General features: G+C 34.9%; 1 protein-coding gene across 1 annotated transcript in view; it reads right to left on the reverse strand.

Moving 5' to 3' along the window:
• KDSR (3-ketodihydrosphingosine reductase) overlaps positions 1–22,264 on the reverse strand; it is a 55,814-nt gene that overhangs the window by 10,097 nt on the left and 23,453 nt on the right. The window contains exons 6-9 of the mRNA XM_031946178.1: positions 21,067–21,258; positions 10,803–10,886; positions 3,826–3,909; positions 1,245–1,346 (exon numbers count right to left, since the gene is read on the reverse strand). Of these exons, the coding sequence (XP_031802038.1) occupies positions 1,245–1,346; positions 3,826–3,909; positions 10,803–10,886; positions 21,067–21,258 (462 nt within the window). The remainder of the gene's footprint in view (positions 1–1,244; positions 1,347–3,825; positions 3,910–10,802; positions 10,887–21,066; positions 21,259–22,264) is intronic.

Below are 22,264 nucleotides of genomic sequence, written 5' to 3' on the forward strand. Positions count from 1 at the left end.
TACTACATTTACCATAAATGCACAACTTATAAGAATCTATGGTAGAAGTTTGCTGTTGCCTATGAGGATCAAGTCCCATCTCCTTCCTGATTTTAACAACAATAATAATAGCTAGCATTTACATATAGTTTAGATTTTATAAAGTACTATACATATGTTATCTCATTTGATCCTTGCAATAACTCTCGGAGGGGAGTGTCATTATATTATTATCCCCATTTTACAGAGGGGGGAAAACGGAGGTCTAGAGAAGTTAAATGACCTGTCCTGTGTCATATAATAAGTGTCTGATGTTGAATGTGAACTCAGGTCTTCCTGACTCCCGAGTCCAATGCTCTTATCCACTATGACACCAAACTGCTGGATTTTCCAGACACTTGTCATTCCTCATTAACGAATTCAAAAATTATTTTTTCTGTTCAAACTGAGCCACAGTTAAGCCAATTTCTTCTGTTTTTCCAATACAAATTAACCTGCATTTTCATGTCTTTCTAATTCTGCCCTCTTTAGTTCTTCCCTCTTCCTCTCCCTAGGACCAAATATAAAAACAAAATAGTTCCTGCTTTTAAGGAATTGAATCCCTGAAGGTATATAACATAGAGCTGAATATTCCATATATTTTGTTGTTTAATTATTTTCAGGTACATCTGCTTCTTTGTGATTCCATTTGAGGTTTTCTTGGCAAAGATATTGAAATGGTTTACCATTTCCTTCTCCAGCTCATTTTACAGATGAGGAAACTGAGGCAAACAGAGTTAAGTGACTTGCCCAGGGTAATATAAGTGTTTGAAGCTGGATTTGAATTCAGGAGCCTTCCTGGCTTCAGGTCTGTCACTTTGTGCACTATAGTACCACCTAGCTGCTGCTGAATAATCTGAAATCAAGTAGTCTATCCTTCCACACTCCCAGTCCTAAAGTCCATATCCCTTGTGGAACAGACTCAGCTCAGTCATTTCAAATGGATGGAAACTCCCCTTCACTTTTTAAAGGACCTTCAGAGAAGGAATACCATGGCCTCAGATAACCCATTCCACAGAGTCTTATAATGTTTATTAGCAGTAAACTTTCCCCATCTAATGCTGTCATATTATAATTTAAAACTATTTCTTCTTTGCTTCCCTGGTAGAAACAGAAAAGAACTGATCATTCTAATAAGAATCCTTCATATAGTTATTAATGCTTTCCTCGACCCTTGGCTTAAAAATGAAATGCCTTCTTCACATACTGACCTATCCAAAACTTACCTGCTGAAGACCTTCTGTAATAGAAGTTACTGGTGACATTCCACAGGTCAGTGATGACAGCATGTAGCCATCTGAGCCAATGGAACTATTAAAATTTCCTTGCTGGAAAATAAGAAAAGAAGGAGTAGTTAATGGCAAAAGCAGCAAGACACTTCCTGCTCACTCCCCTCGTCAAATTCATGCTGATGTTGGCTAAAGAACAAAAAAACTCTGAATTCCCATTTACTGACATCTACTTCTTTAGGCAAGCTAAGGTATGGATATGTATGTCTTTGTACAAATAAGTCTTTGGCTGGCTCTGTGGACAGTGTCCAAGTGCTGAGAACCATTTAGGATCACTTTAAAACATTAGGACCATTAGCTCTGAACTTAAAATAAATAGTCCCTTTCTTAGATAAGAAATAGTTATAAGTTTTAGCAGTGGTTATCCTTCTTGATCTCTCTGCAATGTTAAGGAATCCCTTCTCCTGAATATTCTAGTGTCCTTCAGGTCTCATGACACTGCTCTCTCTAGTTCTCTCCTTTCTAACCAGTTCTTTCTTTACAGGCTTCATCATCCACAGTGGTCTGCCTTCTCTTCATCATCCATGGCCTGCCTTCTCTGTGTGGGAATATCCCAAGGGTCTACCTGGGCCTTCTCTTCTCTCTATAGCTATATTCTTGGTGATCTCATTAGCCACCCTTGGTTCCACTATTCATATCTATGAGAATAATTTCCAAATCTACATATACAATCTTCTCCTTTTTCCTATGTTCCAGTTCCACTTCATCAACTGCCTGTTGGACATTTACTTGAATAATCCCATAGACATCTCAAACTTGCCATGTTTAAAAGAGAACTCATTATCTTTCCTTCTAAATCCATCCATCTTATTGACTTTCCTATTTAGCCAAAGACATCTCTTCCCTTATAGGCATCTAAGTTTGCTTCAGTATCCTCCATAACTCTTCACTTTCCCTCCCAACATTCACATAACCCCTCCTACACACACCATTTCCAATCTATAAAATCTTGTTAATTCTACTATTCCAATATCTTTTATATTCAGCCCCATTTTTCCACTCATGCAGCCTTCACCATAGTTCAAGCCTTCATCCATCTCTTACATGAATTATTGCAATAGTTTACTAATTTTTCTCTCTGTCTCATATATCTCTCCTCTACAATCTATTTTCCACACGATTGCCAATTTGCTATTGTTAGAGCTCATGTTGATCTTTGTCACTGCCCTGCTCAAAAAACTTCAGTGGTTCCCTTTTGCCTCTAGGATAAAACGAAAACTGTTTTGTTTGGTACTTGAGGCCCCTGACAACCTGGTTCAAAACAGCCTTTGCAGACTGATTTTAATACTTCCCCTCTTCTACATTCTAGTTAAAACAGTCTATTTGTTCTTCCTTCATTGAACGCTATTTCCCAGGCCTTATATTTGAGCAAGCTGACTGGTTCTTATTTCTGAAATGTTAGTTCTGAAATCCTCACTTCTAGCTCTTAGGATTCCTAGCTCTCTTCAAGGTTCATCTCAAAGGTCACCTTCTTTAAAAGACTTTTACCGACTAGATCAGTTGTTGATGCTCCCATGAAATTACTTTGCATTTTTAGAATTTGCATTTATTTGTGTATAAGCTGTCTTCCCAAGTAGAATATAACTCTTTAAAGGCAGAGATTATTTCTTTTTGAATTATAGATCTATCACCTACTATACTGCCTGGCACTGAGTAGATACTTAATAAATGCTTATTGAATGGTGCATTACAAAGAATTCTGGATTTGAAGATAAGGGACATGGCTTCAAGTCCCAGCTGGCTTTGCTCCTTGGACAAATCATTTAGCCTCTTCAAGCCTTAGTTTCCTTTCCTGTAAAATGGGGTTGAGTTAGATGACCTCTAAGGTTCTTTCAGCTTCAATTCAATATAATTCTAAAAAATATTTTCTGATTAATTTCACTGTCTTGATTCTTCTGGTAAATTCAAGTCCAAGATAATTTGACTAGAATATATCACTATAAGCCCTCTCTTATAGTGAACTAACACTGCTGCTTTAGAAAAACCCATCTGCCAAAAAGAAATTATGAGATACCCTGAAAATCCATTGTATCTTATTATTATTAGTTAACATTCAGGAAAATGGTAATGGATAATTGCAGGAAGAAAGAGACATTAGACTCTCTATGAGTTAAATAGAACAGTAAACCTCTGAATAAAAAAATTGCTTTTAAAAAAAGCAGATACATAGCATATGACATCTATAGTGTGTATGATTTTTAACAACTCAAACTCTTTTTGTGTTTCAAATTATATTATACTCTTTTTAATGATCTTGGATTCTCTAAAAACTATACTGGTAAGCTGGTTTTTGATGTAAAGTAACACCGGGTTTATAATTCTGTTAGTAATTATTCAAGAGAGAAAAAATGGCATCTGACATTAAATATTATGAATTCTATTCCCTTCATAAGTTAAATCATCTTCATTAAAAACTACATAAAATTATTATGTATGTTTTGAAATAAACTTGGGATATAAATCTAAGCATGTGGTGTTGCCAACCCAAGGAAAAGAAAAAAATAGAGATTTTACTTACCGTGGCATCTTTGACAATTTGTTTTGCCACCTGTTCTGGTTTGCAAAGTGATGAGGTCTCTGAAATAAGTTGAGTCTCTAAAGGCTTAGGAAGAAGAAAGTATATGTGTCAATATCATTACAATGCTAATTAAATTAAAAGCTGACATTACTTTTTCTAAGTACTTTAAGGTTCTCATTTTTATTAAGTTCTTATTCAGGAAAATGTCTGAAATTTATGAATGCCTATTCCTTCATAGTGATTGTAAAATTCAACCCAGGGAGTAGGATGAAGTAAAGTGATGTCCAGTTTTATAGAGCACCTATTTTCTCTTCTTAGAGGAAGAAAAATATATATATATTTGTGCATATATAGAAACTGTCTCTCTCTGGACCCTCACCTCCAGCTGTCAACTGATATATAGTACCTTGGACAGAGCATAGATTAGACTTTGTGGCTTAGAAAAGTTTTATTTGAAGATGAATGCTAATGTTTTGATCATCCTTACACATGAAAAGACTTGGATACAGCTTGTTGGGCCCAATTAACTGAAGACTTTAGCAAAGAGTCAGTTCAGTAATAATCCAAGGAATCTTAGTGAGATCTTAAGAAACTAGGGGAAAGATTTCTTATGAATCTCTTATCAGTCCATAGGAAATTGTTATTTATCCTATTCCAGTGGTAAACAAATGAATAGACAACCTAATAAAAATTTCAGCTTTTGGAACTGTCTACAATGAGATGACATACATAAATCTCTTTGCCAAATCCAAAGTCCTATGTAAATACAATTTATCCATAAGGAGTCCATTTTCCAATCAGCATTCTTTTTAATTCATTTAACAATTTAATATATTTACTTGGGTGTACATGTGGTAAAAAAACTAGACTTGGGAGTCAGGAAAATCTTAATTAAAATCCAACCTCAGGCAAGTCAATGGGGTATAGAGCTTTGGACCTGAATAAACAAAGACTTTGACTATAAACAAGTCATTTAGCTGCTTTGTGCCTCAGTTTCATAATCTATAAAATGGGAATAATAATATCTATCTCAAAATTGTACTATCAAATGAGTCCATAAGTTCTTTACAAACCTTAAAATATTTTATAAATGTAAAAAGGGGATAATAATAGCACTTGTAAAATGGAGATAATAACATCATCTACTTTACAGGATTGTTGTAAGGATCAAATGAGATAGCATTTGTAAACCCTAAAGCTTTATTTTTAGTACCCTCTTGACTTAGAGCTCCCACGTTCAAACGTTCTTTTTTCCAAGGATTGTTAGGTTATCAGAATTGAAAGAGACCTTCAGAGGTTATCTTGTCTAGCCTATTCCTGAAAGATGGTGCTAAATTGTGGCCAAGGTCATTTACCAAGATAAGATGTTTGTGTGAGACAACCCACCCCAAAACAAACAACTCTAAAACTATATATGCTTGGAATGCCATTATTTCTGCCATCAGAATCACTCTGATGAGAATATGTATAAGAATAAGGGCATTTGGAACAGAAATGCCCAACACAAGCCTTATGGCACACATAACACTAAATCATGCTGTGCCAAACTCTCAAAAGCAGCTGTATTTTATTACTGAAGATAACTGCATAATTTAACAACAATGCATTTTATGAAAATTTTTTAAAGAAAAAAGCCAAGTCATAGGACTTAGGTAACAATTCCTGAGGATGTAGATTAAAATTCAAATGCTGGTATACATATATTGTATTTAACTTATACTTTAACATATTTAACATGTGTTGGTCAACCTGCCATCTGGGGGAGGGCCTGGGGGGAAGGAGGGAAAAAATTGGAACAAAAGGTTTTGCAATTGTCAATGCTGAAAAATTACCCATGCATATATGTTGTAAATAAAAAGCTATAATAAAAAAAATTTAAAAATTCAAATGCTGGCTCTTCAGGGGATGCACCAATTTTAGCTGACTGGTTCTAGTACATCCTAATTATGGAGTTAACTAGTTCTCTAGCAAAACTAGTGGCCATAGAGTTAGCTAACTAATTCTCTACTAGACCCAAATGGCTATGGAATTAGTTAACCAGAATGCTAGCACACACTAGTATGGTACCTCCCCAAAGGCCCAATGGACCAATCAAGAGTTCCTTATCCACAGCAGCCTGTGCAACATTTTGCTGGGGAAAAGAAAGCACATTTAAAAATTTATCCTGGAGCCTGAGTAAAAATGAAACTATCATGGATTATTATCCCCACTCCAGAAACAAAAGTCTATTTACTCATGTAATAAATCTGCTTAGAAGAGCTTCTCTAAAAACAGATTAATCTGTTCTACCCTAAGATAAGACATCTGGATTAAATTTAAATGGTGCATAAAATGAAAGAGATGAGAGAAAGAGGGGGGAAGAGTGGAGAGGGGGGACAGAGAAAAGTTTCTAAACTATAAATATATCTTACAATTGCCAAGACCATGGCATATTAAGTACCACTTTTCTTCTGAAGACCTTAAGACTTATTAAGGATTCTTATAAAACAGCAAGAAAAGCAGCATGAATTTCATAATCTAAAGTACTAAAGACTTCAGAAGTAATATGGTATGTAAGAAAAAAATTAACAGAGGTGGAATCTTGGCTCTGATACCTACTAGTTTTTTTTTTAATCATAATCAGCTTTAATTATCTGGACCCCAGTTTTCTCTTCTATGAAACTGAAATGACAATATTCTCACTGCCAAATTCAAGAGGATGCTTTAAGGATCTTTCTCACAATTTTTACTTTTTTAAACCACAAAACTACAAAATACAAATTATTATTATACCCCAAAATATTTTTTCCTTAAAAAATAGCACTGCAACTTTCTAATCTCATCAGACACTGATTGGATTTTTATTTTTATACAACCACCAGATTAAGTAGAAATTAAATATATTATTATTTTTGTTCCTCCTTAGACTCAGGAAGGCTAAGTAATGATCTAATTAGTAAACGTCTGTATGAACAGAGTCTGGGTGTTTTGACTCAAGTGCTTGTTTTCTTGTTTGTTTGTTTTTTCATTATAAGACATAGGGTAGGAATGGGGGATACTTTAGAACCATCAAAAATAGCCTATTCCACAAGAGAATAAGAGGATTCAAAATAGAACAGAATATTTTCATCCCATTCACAAAAGAATTGTGGCATTTAAAGAAAAATGGACTATCTGGGATTCCTAATAAAAGTTTCAAGAAATATAAAGAACTTTGGACAATCTGTAAACTGAAGGGAAAGAATACATCCAAAACCTAACCTTAAAGTGAAGTATGAAAACTTGTTCAGGCAACTATGATCCTTTCTAATGACACATTAAGTTTTTATTAGGTAAAAAGGTTAGAAGAAATGCAGTTATATAGTTAGCTTTCACTCAGGCATGACATTATTACTGTTCCTTGGTCCTGCATGCCTGGAGGCAAGTTCCCCTTCCTCTTTGTCCCTTAGAATCCTTAACCTCCTCTAAGACTTACTTTCCCTTCTTGCCCAAGCCCTCTCCTAATCCCCTTAGTCCTCATTGCTCTCACTCTCTCAGGATATGACTTTGTATTATTTTATATTATTGCTGCTATCTATTATAGAGAGATGACTGATTTAAAGTACAGAATGAGACACAATATTTTTGCATATAACCATGCAAATATTATGTCTTGCTTGAGATTTTAAATATTCATGCTTTGCATATTGTAAATTTTCTTTTCTTTTTTTTTTTGAGGTGGGAGAAAGAGGGAAAATTACATATTAGCTAATTTTTTATTAAAAAAAAAAAAAAAGAAAGATCAGGTGAGTTACAGATGTGAAAAGTAAGTAACATGAATTTTCAGATGAGGTCTCCCCATCATTAGTTTAACTTGCCTCTTACTTTATTGCAAAAGACCTCTCAGAGAATGAGAGTAATTACATGACTGTAATGAAAAAAAAAAAATAAAACATCAATAAAATAGAGCAATAACCTTTAAAAATTATAAAATAACACATTAGTATGTCTTATTTTGATGACTGAGGTTCATGTAAGAAATTTGGAAATTCTCTATGTGGCTGAGGCAAAGTGGTGGGGGAAGACTTTTTTTGTGTCCTTTCTCATGAAATACTAAAAAATAAATTGGAGTCATCAGGTACCATGCTGTTAGTTCTAGTCAAATGTACTATTCGTGTGTGTGTGTTGTTGTTGTTGTTGTTGTTGTTGTTATTGTTGTTGTTGCTGCTGCTGCTATTGCTCAATCATTTCATTCATGTGTGACTCTTTATGACCCCATTTGGGATTTTCTTGGCAGAGATACTAGAATGGTTTGTCATTTCCGTTTCCAGCTCATTTTACAAATGAGGAAACTAAGGCAAATAAGGTTAAGTGATTTGCCCAGGGTCACACAGCTAATAAGTGCCTGAGGGTGGATTTTAACTTGAGAAGATGAATTTTCTGACTTCAGGCCTAGTGCTCTAGCCTAATTATGGGTGAATTGATCAAAATTCAGGTTCAAGGACACTCTAGAACAGGACCTCTTAACCTGGGCCCTATTAGCTCCCAAAGGAGAAGGAAATCAATGGAAAGATTTAAGTCTGTAAGTTAAAAAAAAAAATGGAGAGAATATAATTGATTTCCTTTGTCATATTTTGTATTTTGTTTTATGATTTTTAAAACATTATTCAAAAGAGGAGTTTATAGGCTCTACTGGATTTCTAAAGGAGTTCATGATGGAAAAATAGATTAAAAACCTGAGGTATGGAAGGTAAAGAGCTAGCCAGTTTTGGAGTCAGAATGACTTGTGCTTCAAGTCCCTCCTCTGATATACTATTGATATTGTTATGGTAGCCAATTACATCAGTTCTCAAATGACCCAGGCATTGAAATTACAAAACTAATACTGACTTTGTGGTACATACATACACACACACACACACACACATATATGCATGTATATTGTGTATATTATATTATATGTATAATATTTTATATATACAGATATAAATACACACACACACACACACACACACACACACATATATATACACACACACACACACACACACACACATACTCTCCAATATTCATGGCAATAATGGTAATATATTCATTCAGTCAAAAAATGTGAGTATATAAAGTAGTAAAAAAGAAATTTACAATTTTCAAAGTGCTTCCCTCACAACAAGCCAGTGAGGAAGGCAGTGTGTTATTATCTCCTTTTTACAGACTGGGAAAACTGAGGTCTACCACAGAGAAGGTAAGTAATTGGTCCATTATCACAGAGTATCAAGTGCAGGTATGTCCCATGTTTCACTGGTCTACAAGAGGAATAAGATACAGTCCCTGCTCTAAAGGAGCTTACAATATAGTAGAGGAAATGTAATCTATGACACACAACTACAAGATAAAATGTGAAAATGAAATAAGAACTATATAAAAATGTGAGTAGCATGAGAAATCAGGGAGGGAGAGCTTACTTCTGGCTAAAGGGTACCTGGAAAGACTTCATGGAAATCAGAAGAAGGGACATGTGAAAGGACGAGACTGAAATATAGGCATGGGAGCAGCAGAGGAAGCCACCAAAGCAAATAAAATTACCAAAGGAGAGCTGGAGAGAAAGAAAAGAACAGAGCTGTGAAATCTGGGGAATAAAGACATTTAAGGGTAGGAAAAGGAAGAGGAACTATTCGAGCAGACAGTGAAGGAGCAACTCGAACAAGAGGGAAAAAATTTTCAAGAATCAGGTGTCACAACAGTGTCAAAAGTAGCAAAGAGTGAAGGAGAGGTAGATTGTCCCTCAAGAAGGTTCTAAGCAAACAAATACTTTATTTGATTCAACAAATATTTAATATATCTCTATTTGTGCAAGGCACTTTGCTAGATGTCAGAGATAAAAAACCAGAACCAAAACAATCTCTGCCCTCACAGCCTATTATAGGAGGGATGTAACATGGACCCAAATAATTAAATACAAAGTAATTCAAGAAAGAAAAGCGTATTTAAGATTGGAGGAGATCAGGTAAGTAGTCAGGGAGGAGGTGACACCTGAACTGAATCTGGAAAACAAAGATCTCAAGAGGCCCAAAGGAGGAGAGGCTGCCTTCCAGGGAAGAAGGACTCCTTGTACAAATGCATGAACGAAGGAGAGGGAAAGTCAACTTCAGGGAATGACTAGCAGTCCTGTTTGGCAGGAAAGGAGAGTGCATGAAAGGAAACGGTGGGAAGGAATCTAGAAAAATGTACAGGAATCATTTTGAAATATCAGCTTGAGGAGTTTGTAGTTTATCCTGAAAACTTTTGAGTGTAAGAATGACATGGTCAGGCCTTAGGAAGATTATTTTAGCAGCTATGTGGATGACATGTTGAAAAGCAGAAAAACTGAAGTGGAAAAGATATTATAGAAGTAGAATTGACAAGATGTAGCAATTAATTGGATTTTGTTGGGGGAAGGGGAGAGTAGACAAAGACAACCCCATGGTTAAGATCTTAGTTGATTATGAGAATTGGAGGGCCTTCATCTGAAACTAGGGGAAAAGGCAGTTTTTTCAACAAACACAAAATATTTCACTACAGAAAGAACAAAAAAAGAAAAATAATATGAAATCATGAACTTCTGCTACAAGGTAGTTAACAAAATGGTTCCTTGTATTCCTTACTGAATTTCTTTTTGTTTTCTGCTATATTTTTAATGTTTTTTAAATTAATTGATTGAGACATAATTTTTTTTTTGCTTCTTCATCACTAGCAATTAAAACAAGATAAAATCTAATTCACTAAGATTGTTATTGGTTTTTTTTTTAATCACCCATATAAGTATAGGATTATGGAAAGACAGATCTAAAACAGTTCATGTAACTTGCCCAGAGGTATATGGCTAAGAAGTATCTGAAGCTGAATTAAAATCAGGTTCTTCCTGACTCTGGGTCCCAAATTCTATCCACTGTACCATCTACCTGTCAGAAAAACAAGGAATCTGAAGCATTAGAAGACAACATCAAAAGGCACACATAAAAGTAAATAATGATAAATATTACCTTTGTTTTCTTTTCTTCTGCAAAACCTGGGGTGTCTGTATCTGGTGGATACGCAATGGTTATATAGATATTATATGGCTTCACCTGCATTTTAAAAGACAACATTTATAAATAAACAGAATACACAGAATACAGTTTTCCAAATTATATGCCGATTTTCATATGCTATATGTAAATACAAATAAATATGATCATTCTCAAATGATATTCAAAGTTTGCTCATTTAAGAAATGGCACTGCTGAACCAAGATACCATTTTCTCTGAGAGGTTCATTCTGGAAAGGAGCATACAAACCAGTCATCATTTGGTATTCTCACTCCAACCTTTTTAAAATAGAAAAAAAGAGCCCCAAAGTACAGAAAAAACATCTTTTGCCAAAACATCCCTGAAGCCCATGATTCTCATCTCTATTCAAGGAAGAATCAAAAGATGGAGAAGGTGATTCATCCATGCATATTCAACATGAACACTCAATACATGCACAAAATAAAGGCTCTGATACATTCATAAAATCATATTCTTTCCAATCTCATTTCTCCTTTCACTAAGACCAAATAGACTCATTTTTCCCCCCTCAGGCAATATGCTGGTTTCTCTTGACTAGTTTTTTCCTAAAAATCTGCTACTAATTATCATTTTAACTTCATTTTACTATGTAAAAAAAATGGAGAATGAAGTAATTATGTCCTAGCCTTCACTGCTTAGGGAAAAGCCCGTGTAGTAAAAAAGAAATCTGAACTAGGTGCTACATGCCTATTATTTCCATTATTAGGGAGGTCTCGAACTGGCAAATTGTTCAAGCTGGAGCGTTCTGAGCTACAAGGTGTTAAACTGATCAGTTAGCCAAACTAATCCAACAGCAATAAGGTAAATCACCAGAAGCAGAGAGTCACTAGGTTGTTTAAGAAGGGCAAACTGGCTCAGGTCATAATTAGAATAGGTTAAAACATCTTCAAGTCAGCAGTCGGATTTTCCCTGAGCAGCTGCTGTGCTTGCAGCGCGAATCCCACTGGTTACATTAAGAACTTTTGAAAAATCAACCACAGAAGTATAGGATTATGGAAACATAGATTGAAGGCAGTTCATGAACAAGTAACTTAGTCTCTGAAGCTTCAATTTTCATCTGTAAAGTGGGTATACTAATAGCAACTACTTCAAAGAATTGTAGTTAGAATCAAATGAGATAACAGAACTAAAATTTTTTTGTAAATCTTTAAAGCACTAAATAACTGTCAAATATTGTTATTGTTAATGTTTTTATTATTGTTATCATAACAGGTTAGACACACATTCCCCAGATGCCCCTTGTTGATATATATATATATATATATATATATATATATACTTGTACTTCTGTACAAGGGGAAATCCAAGTGATACAAAGAAAAAAGATATCAATAAAAATTCATTTTTAAAAAGAACTAAAAAAAAAACTAGAAAGTAAAAGAAAATTTTATATATTTCCTAAGAAATGAGTTAAGGGAGCAGCTAGTTGGTGTAATGGATATAGCACCAGCCCTGAAATAAGGAGGACCTGAATTCAAATCTGGCCTCAGACACTTAACACTTCCTAGCTGTGTGACCCTGGACAAGTCACTTAATCCCAATTGCCTCAGTCAAAAAAAAAAAAAAAAAAGAGTTAAAAATTAAGGGAGCAGAACTAGAGACTTTAAAAGAAAAGATAAAGGACCAAGAAGTCAAGCCAAAAAACCATCCCTTACTCTGGGCCCGAGTTAATTTATCTGTTTAAAAAGATAGTGGTAGTTGGAGAAGGGGGAACCAAGTTTGAAAGTATGTAAAGTTCTCTCCAATTCTAAAATTTACAGTTCATCCTGCTTCTCAGAGACAACCCCCTACTTGGGTATTTCCTTCGGAACCTCATATATCCTAGTATCTTTACCCTAACAGTGACTTGCTCTTTCAGATCACAATATTCTAGGGTACCACACTGTAATCTCTTCATTGAGAGCATAGTCCTTCACCAAGACAGATCAAAATCCCTCATTGTTTTTTCATTTTGTGGAATTCTTCCCCATGTTTTTCCATAAAGCCAATGCAGAAGAACTACCTAACATACTAGACTTTACTCTAGTTCTTTTAATATCTTGAAATTATGAAATTTAGCACTTATACTGCCCACTTATCTCATTCTCTCTATTTGAACAGCCTACTTCCCTTACCAGCCTATATGTCCTTGATGACATCTTTTACACAATTTCCTTTTTTTAAAAAATAACTTTTTATTGACAGAACATTTGCCTGGGTAATTTTTTTACGGCATTATCCCTTGCACTCACTTTTGTTCCGACTTTTCTCCTCCCTCCTTCCACCCCGTCCCTTAGATGGTAGGCAGTCTTATACATGTTAAATATGTTATAGTATATCCTAGATATAATATATTACACAATTTCCTTTAACAATGAAACACAAAAGCTCAGGGGAGGAAGAGACCTCAGACACCATCTAATCCAAGCTGTATCTTTAAAAAAAAAAAAAAAAACTGCTTTTACAATATACTTAACAAATTGTCATCATTGGAAATGTCACGGCCTGTTTATTTAGCCACTTCTGGGACACCTGAATATTTAATTCCTTTGGGAAAATGCTGTTTCATGATTTACAGCTACACCAGGCCACATCAGTGGATTGCTTCAATACTACTAGAGCTCAGGATTCATCAATGGTAGAAGGAGAAGTGCTCCTTCTACCAGCATAGATTAACACTTCTTTCAATGAATGATTTTTAAAGAGTTCTAAAGTCAACACAGCCATGCCTTGTGGCCACCTGGACAGTTAAGCTCATCAAATGAAGGTATGCTGGTGCTTGGATGACAAGATTTAGAGTCTGATCCTGGGCCCAAATGGTGGCACCTCTCAGAGTTTGCAGCCTACTGGTGTATCCTTCAAGAATTTAGGGTCAGCTCCACATGAAAATGAAAACACCACAGGTACACCTTAGAGATGGTAGAAACACTGTGTTAAAGAGATGGCCGTTTGAAGGTGGACATTTATCTAAATAGATGTCAACTGGCCTAATCTCTTCCTACTCGGTTCTGGGCCTAATGCATGATCTAGCTGCAATTCCTATGCAGGTGATGCATACTGATAAATTCACTGATTCCATTGTGTGTTCAGTCACTTCTCATAATCTAAGCAATGTGCATTGGTCATCTACTTTGTCTGCCCCTAGTAGACAGCTAAATCAATCTTTTCCAGAAAATTATAGATTTCGTTGATGAAACACTAAAGTGTTCTGGAGTTTGTGCAATAGCACAATTAGCAAAATTTTATTTGAATAAAAGCAAAGGAGGGTATCCTACTGTTTATAAATTCTACATAAGATATGGATTCATCCATGACACGGATAAATACTTTAAGTGTTTTCCTGTTTTCTTGCTTTAATTGATGATTATACTCAGTGAGTCATTAAAGTCACATCCACTGTTATATGTGATAGAATCTTGTCTTATTTTAAATCTGTTCATGGGAAACAGCTTTGTTTGAATGAGATCATTTAAAAACAGCATTTTCTTCTGTGAAATCAAATCATAATAACAAATAAAGCAGAGTTGTATATTTCACAAACTTTTTGGTGAGTTTTATGATTGTAAAGATATGGTTTGCTATAAAAAAAAAAATCATCTACAAAAATTATTTTGTTCCCTTCTAATGTTCTTATCAAAGACAGACTCACTGTATGCATAATTCTTTCTCAATCATTTTAAAAAGATAAGGAAGCAAGCATATGAAATGGCAGTTGTTGATATATTCTCAAAACTTTGTACTTAGTAAAAGCATCTTCATGATGTTTTGTTTTGTTTTGTTTTGTTTTTTTAATTGCTTTGGAGTCTATGAGATATATTTAAATCAAGCGTCTTTAAAAGTGTGTCACTTACTTCCAGCATATATTAAGTCAAGTCTAGGCAATCACCTTGACTTTATTGTTGTGTCATTATCATTTCTTCACACAATATGTTGGGAACCGTGGTGGTTCTACTCTTATCTCAATGAGAACAGATGAAAATAGGAATCCTGGCAAACCAATTCTCTTTCACACCAGTTTGTTGTTCTCCCTCAAGTTTCATCTACAAAAGTTCTGGAGATGTTCTGGTTTAGCTGCGGCTTATATCATTCTCTTTGTAGCCTTGCCTCCTTTTCAATTACTTTTCAGTGTTTGTATAATAACAACTTTTAGCATCTTTTATCATTATGTTCTATAATGCTTTATAAATGATTAGCTTAATTCGCCATAGACACTCAACAGATTCCTGCCAGTCCTTTTCCCTCCTTTTCCTCACAACAAATAATACTCCAAGAATTTCTTCCATTTGGGGTGTAGCTCTCATTTTAAGCCTCACCTCTCATTTTAAGTTCTTCACCTCTATCATAAGCATCCAGCACCCTTGCAAATTGCCATTCCTAATCTGGAATAACTTCCTGAATGAACTCCCAAATATGAACAAGAATAGTTTGCAGCCTTCCACTGCAGCTCCCTCCCTTATTTTTTATCCTGAAGTAAAAGCCCTCTTTTATTTCTGTGTTTTCATATCTAGATATCATCTCCTATCTTGGAAGCCAAATCTTTACTCTTGTTACCCTACTTCATATCATCCATTCCAGGGCACTTCTCAGAATTCTATTCTAATGTCTTAAAACAATGGGAAAATAAGGTATATTCTTCATAAAATAGCATTAATCAAGGAATATTTATTTAAGTGCCTGCTATGGGCCAGTCACAGGTGATACAAAGACAAAAATGAAACAGTCCTTTTCTTAAAGTTACTTATAATCTATCAAGGGAGGCAGAAGTATTCATACAAATATATGCAAGATAAGTGGGAAAACAGGCAGGGATGATTAGTAAAGACACTCTAATTCAGTCTAACTCCTGAATACCCTCTCTATTTCCCTGATTCTGAACTCTTTTAATAGACCATGATAAGTTTCACCTAAGTCAATCTGCCAGAATTTTAATTTGATGGAATTGGCAGGTTTAGATTTCAAACACTTAAAAGGTCAAGAAGCAGTTGTCTACCTCCCAATGAGATGACATCTTTAATCTCATGGGAGGCTAAAAACTCAAAGCTAAAAATTAACATATCTTCAATAGCCTCAGAGAATATCTCAGGGTTTGCTTTTATCACCAGCCCTCCTTTCTCCCACAGATCACATGCTAAAAACCTCTGGAAGAAAATGCAGGAGTCACCTGTGGGTAGAAGGTCCTGTATAGCAAGTTTGAATCCTGCAAAAGCTAGTTACCCAGGGGAAGAGAGAAAGAAAAAAACAATCTCTTCAGTTTGGTTCCAGCTCAAGCAAGGCTAATATGACATTAATCATCAGGAGAGAAAACACAACACAACTATAAAATCTTAGCAAAAAATTCACTCATAAATTTTCCCTTGACAAGTGGAGCTCATTCACTCAACATCAATAGGCTCTGCAGTTTTAAGGACCAGTTTACAGTCATAACTAGTTCTGGACTTGGGCCAAGTAGAGAGAGTGATGAGAAAGTACCCTATTCATTTCAACTTCTTTCCAAGGTGATGACCTATAATGGTGCTCCTTTTCTTCCACATTTGTCCCAGAAAAAATGATCAAAACAAGTCCAACTGAAAAGAACTTTCCTCCCAGAGTAGTCTCCCTAGGATATAGACCACACGATTTAGCTTTTCTTTCCAAGCCATGACCTTGGACAATGTATCATAAATCTAAAGCTGAATAATGTCACAATTATGTACTCATACTAGGAAAATTAGGAAATGAAATACAAAAAAGGTTTAGATCAAAACCAAAAGCATCATTTCTTAAAATGAGGTTATTGTACAGTTTCCAATGGGTTGGACTATCAGAAGTATTAGAAATTCAAGAAATACTGCCAGGCTTCATTTATTTGAAACAGAACTCTAAACAAAACAGACAATTCAAATAATTCAATCACAGTTTTGAGAGAATCTCACAATTCAAATTAACTGTGAATCGGCATTTGTTTGGAATCACTTGCTATTCTAAATTAACTAATATTGGCTACTTTAATTTTATTTTTTATATCATATTTTATTTTTCTCAGTTACAGATAAAGACAATTTTTAACATTTGTTTTTTTTTTTTTAAAAGAGTTCCAAATTGTCTTCCTATCTCTTTTATTTTCCTCCTTCCTATGAGGGTAAGCAATTTGATATATTATATATGTGCAATCATGCAAAACATATTTCTATATTTGTCATATTGTGAAAGAAGAAAAAGAACAAAAGGAAAAACACACAACACACACACACAGTGAAAAAATTATACACTTAGATCAGACTCTCAGTTCTTTCTCTGGAGGTAGATAGCATTTATTATTGTGAGACCTTTGGAATTGTTTTTGGATCATTGTGCTGCTAAGAATAGCTATGTCATTTATAGTTGAACATATTGCTGTTACTCTGTACAATATTCCCTCGGTTCTGCTCACTTCACTTTGCAAGGCCTGATTATTTAAAGGGTGATATGAAATCCTAGTATGGGTTGAATGGATCTAGGATGCTCTCTGGACCTCCTTCAGCTAAATGACTATGAGATCAGTTTTTTTCTTTGCTAATTAACATCTTCGGGGCCCACATGAACTAAGATGAAGGTATCAGAGTACATAATGTTCCTTATTTCAGTTATCCCAGTTGCATCCCTATCCTTGTCACAGCACCTACCTAATTCAGCTAAACTCCACCTCTTCCTGCTCTCTCGTCTTTTTCTGTTTTTCTTCTCTATTATATCCTCTAAAATCCTCTTTATCTTTAACAAAATCTTTCATCCTAGATATATTCATCTCATATCCTTCTATAATAATGGTTAGCATTTAATAGTGATTTAAGGTTTGCAAAGTAATATACAAATACTATTTCATTTGATCCTTACAAAAACCCTGATAGATAGGTGCTATTATTCCCATTTTACAGATGTGGAAACTGAAGCAGACAAAGTTAAGAATTTTGCTCAGGGATATAATAACTAATAAGTGTCTAAGATTGGATCTGAACTCAGTTCTTCCTGATTCTAGGTCCATTGCATCATATTGGTTCTACCTTCTGGGGATCAGGGAAATCTGGTCCTGAGATCTATCCCTGGCCATCTTCTCTACAACAGGGATTTCTACTTTTCTCATGCCCTTAGGCTCCACATGACAACTTCTAAATCTTCCTTCTCTTGCAATAATTCAGCAATCATTCCCCTCTTCTCACTCTCCATTCATCTATCTCACCTAGATCTTTCTTGCTATGATGTACAGGCTCCTAGAATTACTCTTCTTTTCTTAAGAAAAGTTTACCATCTTTTTAGCCCACCTCCAACTTCCTTCTTCCCTGCTTATATTTCCTAACTGTTGAACAATGATGAGGAAAGTCACACAGTAGGGATGAAATAGGTCCACTGTACTCAAATGATCTAATCTCAAATGAACATTCATTCCTACATACTAATCCTTCTATTCTTTCTAGACTACCTTGACTAATATTTCAAAAGTTTTCTTTTCAAGTTCCTCATATTAGCCCCACTCCACTCTCTCTCAGAACTGCCTTTTCTATTTTTCTAAGAAAAATAATCAAGTTCATCTGTGAATTCATCATGTCAGCTCCTCTCTTTCTACATCTCATAGCTCTCTGTAGTTCCATCTGCTTTCTATACTCCAGGTTCTGAGTAAAAGACATCCTTTTCCTTTGAAAAGACTATTTTTCCTGTACAGGTTCCTTGGATCTTTATTCCAGCAATCATTTCCTGTAACCTTCAATTTCTCCCTAGCTTTAGGTTCCTTTTCTGAACTATAAACATGTCTTGCTCTCTTCATTTTTAAAAAATCCAGGAATGGTTTAATATAAAGAAAACTATTAACATATTTGATCAACAACATAATTAACAAAAATCATATGACTATATCAATAGATGTAGAAAAATACAATACTCATTCCTTATTTATAAAATACAATACTCATTTTTATTAAAAAAAAAACAAAACAAACAACAACACTTGAAAACAGAAGCATCTAATCTAAACCCAGTAGCAAGCATTATTTGTAATGGGGATAAGCTAGAAACCTTCCCAATAAGATCAGGAATGAAACAAGGATGCCCATTATCACCAATATTATTCATTATTGTATTATAAATGGTAGTAATAGCAATAAGACAAACAATTTAAGTCATTTTGAATATTATAAATGTTCAACTACAAAGTACCTACAAAGGAAGATACTATTCACATTCAGAGAAAGAACTGATAAATAGCAATATATATGATATAGTGTTTTACATATTTATATATATATAGTTTTACATATTTATATATATATATATATATACACACACACATATATATGCATGCACACACATAAAGAGAGAGAGAGAGGAAGAGAGAGAAAAAGAAGGCGAGAGAAAGAAAGAGAGTATGGTTTTACACATATATGTAACAGTGATATTCATAGTATAGTTTTACACACACATGTACACACACACACAAACATATATATATATATATATATATATATATGTATATATTAGTGTCTAATGGTAGCCTTTTCTAGGGTGGATAGAGAGGCACAGAGGAAAAAAATTAAAAGTACACAGCAAAGAACAAAAACTTAGAAGGAAGCACAGAAAAGCAATGTAGCTTTGAAAATGATGTCTAATATTTATTGTATAGTTTTTTTTTAAATAAATAATGTAAAATGAAAATTCATGGTTTTATATGAGTCTTCTTTTTAATATTGTGCTATACACATGGAAATGTTTTTGTTTTTTGTATTTAAGTTCAAAATGAATAAATACATATATATTTTTTTTTCAATCCTTCATTTACCTCCTTCTTCTCATACTAATGTCCTTTCTTCTCATAGCCTATTTCTAGAAACACTCAGTGCATCCACTGCCTCATCACACTGTCATTTTTTGTGTGTTCATTTATTTTCTTTATTTCCCACCTAGTCCCCCAACCCCAGTTGAAAAAAAAAACAGAAAAAACCCAAAACCCTTATAACAAATATTCTTAAGCAAAAAAGGTAATTTATAAGTATATAATTTCCAAAATTATATATCAGTCACAAAGATGCTATTATCAATAAGCTTTTTACATGTTCTTTTTTTCTCCTTCATTTATTAATATGTTCTTTGGCCCATAGGAGTCCAAACATTTTGATTCCATTTTCTGTCTGTGACTCATTACTCTTGATGATTCATGCATCAATCATCACAGTTCCTCTGGCATCATGAATACCCACTCTTTTTTCCAACCCATACAATCTAGCTTCTGACTTACCACTCCACAGAAACTACTTTCTCAAAGATAACTGTAATATTTTCACAATCATCATTTCCCTGACTTCTCTTTTGACTCCATTACCCAAAACTTCTCCCTCACCCAAGCTATATTTTCTCTGCTTCCATGGCCTCTGGGACACTGCTCTCTCCTACTTCTCCTATCTTTCTGACTATACTTTTGGATTCCCCCAATCGAGTCTAATAACAACCAGAAAGAAGCATAAAAATAAGGATTTGGAAAAATATTTAGAAATCACCTAGTTTCTCCTTCTTCACTTCGACCTCTTGGAATCCTTGCTACTCTTCAGGACAAGATTCCAGAGCTACTTTCTACAGGTAGACCTTTCCTGGTCTCCTACTAATGGTTTCCACTCTAATCATCTCCTGTCTACTGTATGTCTCTTGTAGATCTATGATAGATGAACCTGTAGCCTCCCCTTGTTAGAATGTAAGCATGTTGTAGGCAGGGATGTGTTTCCCTACCACTTCTTGTTCCCAGCACCCAGAACAATGTATAGTACACAGTAAGTACATGGAAATGCTCTTCTATTGCAGATCAGGCAACTCCAATTCTCATTGTTGCAGCCAATATGTGTGGAAAGCAAGACTTGAATCCAGATTTTCTTGACACTAAAAGCAGATCTACAGCTACTCTGCCAAAGTGCCTCTCAACCCCATACTATGAACTTTACATGTCATAAGCTGTTGGACTATTTAAGGTAATCCTAAAAGACTACTATTGAAGCATACTATTTTTCACCTTCTTTCATCTCTTTTCTTTTATCTGAGTGTATAACCTATATTTGCTTACTGTCTCAAGGAGGGGAGAGAGGAAGGAGGAAAGAGGGATAGAATTTGGAACTCAAAACTGAAAAAAAAATGTTTAAAAATTTTTTTCACATGTAATTGGGAGAAAATGGTGAGTGTATTAGTGTGTTCAGAGTAAAGATAAAACAAAGAAGTTAAAAAAAAATTTACCTCCATTTGCAGAGCTTCAGCTAATCCTCGAAGAGCAAACTTAGATGATGAGTACGCAGTAAAGCCAAATAACCCTAATTGTCCAGCCTGGGAGGATACAAAAACAATCCTGCCCATCCTTCTTTCTTTCATGGTGGTTATCACTGCACGGCTGGGGTATACACTGCCCAAATAATTTATATTCATTAATCTCTAAGGGGGAAAAAGATCACAAGTATTATTTGAAAATTTTCAACTTTTAAGGCACTTAACACTTAACAATTCAATTAGTGTTCATTAAATACCTACCACATGCAGGATATTGTACTAGGTGCATGGGATCCAATAGCAAAAGTGAAGGAATCCCTGCCCTCAAAGAGCTTTTAGTCTTTTGGAAGATTGAAGAGAAGAGAAGAGAAGAGAAGAGAAGAGAAGAGAAGAGAAGAGAGAAAAAAGAGGAAAGAAGAGGAGAAGGGAAAGGAGAGGAGAGGAGAGGAGAGAAAAGGGAAAGGAGAGGAGAGGAGAGAAAAAGCAGCTTCAGGACAGTAGCTTCACTTTAGCTATAGGATATGAGAACACAAAAGTCAAATCAACTTGCCTGGGATCACACAGCTAATAAATGACAAAGGTCACATTTGAACTCGTTCTAACCACTGCACCATCTAGCTGCACACTAACATGGTCTAATCCTGGCTCTGATACTTGTTAGTTGTAGAACCTCTGGCAAATTAATTCTCTTCTCAACTGCCTCATCTGTAAAATGGGTATAATAGTAGGTGTATTCCCCAGTGTGCAGGGAGTCTTCAGGGAAGGCTTTGCACAGGAAGCTGCTGTAACAGGGCTGAGATTTAATAAGGAGTCTAAGCCACAGAGGGGAGGAGAGGGAATATTGGGGGACATTTGTGCAAAGGCCTGGTGATGGAAGATAAAGAAACTGAATTTTCAAGGATAATTTGCCAAGAGGGTAATACAGAAAAAGTCTAGGAAAGATAGTATAGGAGGTTTTGAAAACCAAAGAGGGAATTTGCATTTCATCCTAAATGTGGAAGTCATTGATGCTTCCTGAGCAGAAGAAAGACTAAGGGAGATCCATGTTTTAAGAAAATCAATTTGGATAACTGGGGAAAAGGGGAAAAACCGGAGGAAGAAAGAACAATTAGATTATTACTAAAAGTATATATATTAGCTGCCTCTACTAAGAAACTCAACTGAAGAATTA

This window comes from Sarcophilus harrisii, chromosome 1 (genome assembly GCF_902635505.1).
Source record: "Sarcophilus harrisii chromosome 1, mSarHar1.11, whole genome shotgun sequence".
Lineage (NCBI taxonomy): Eukaryota > Metazoa > Chordata > Mammalia > Dasyuromorphia > Dasyuridae > Sarcophilus > Sarcophilus harrisii.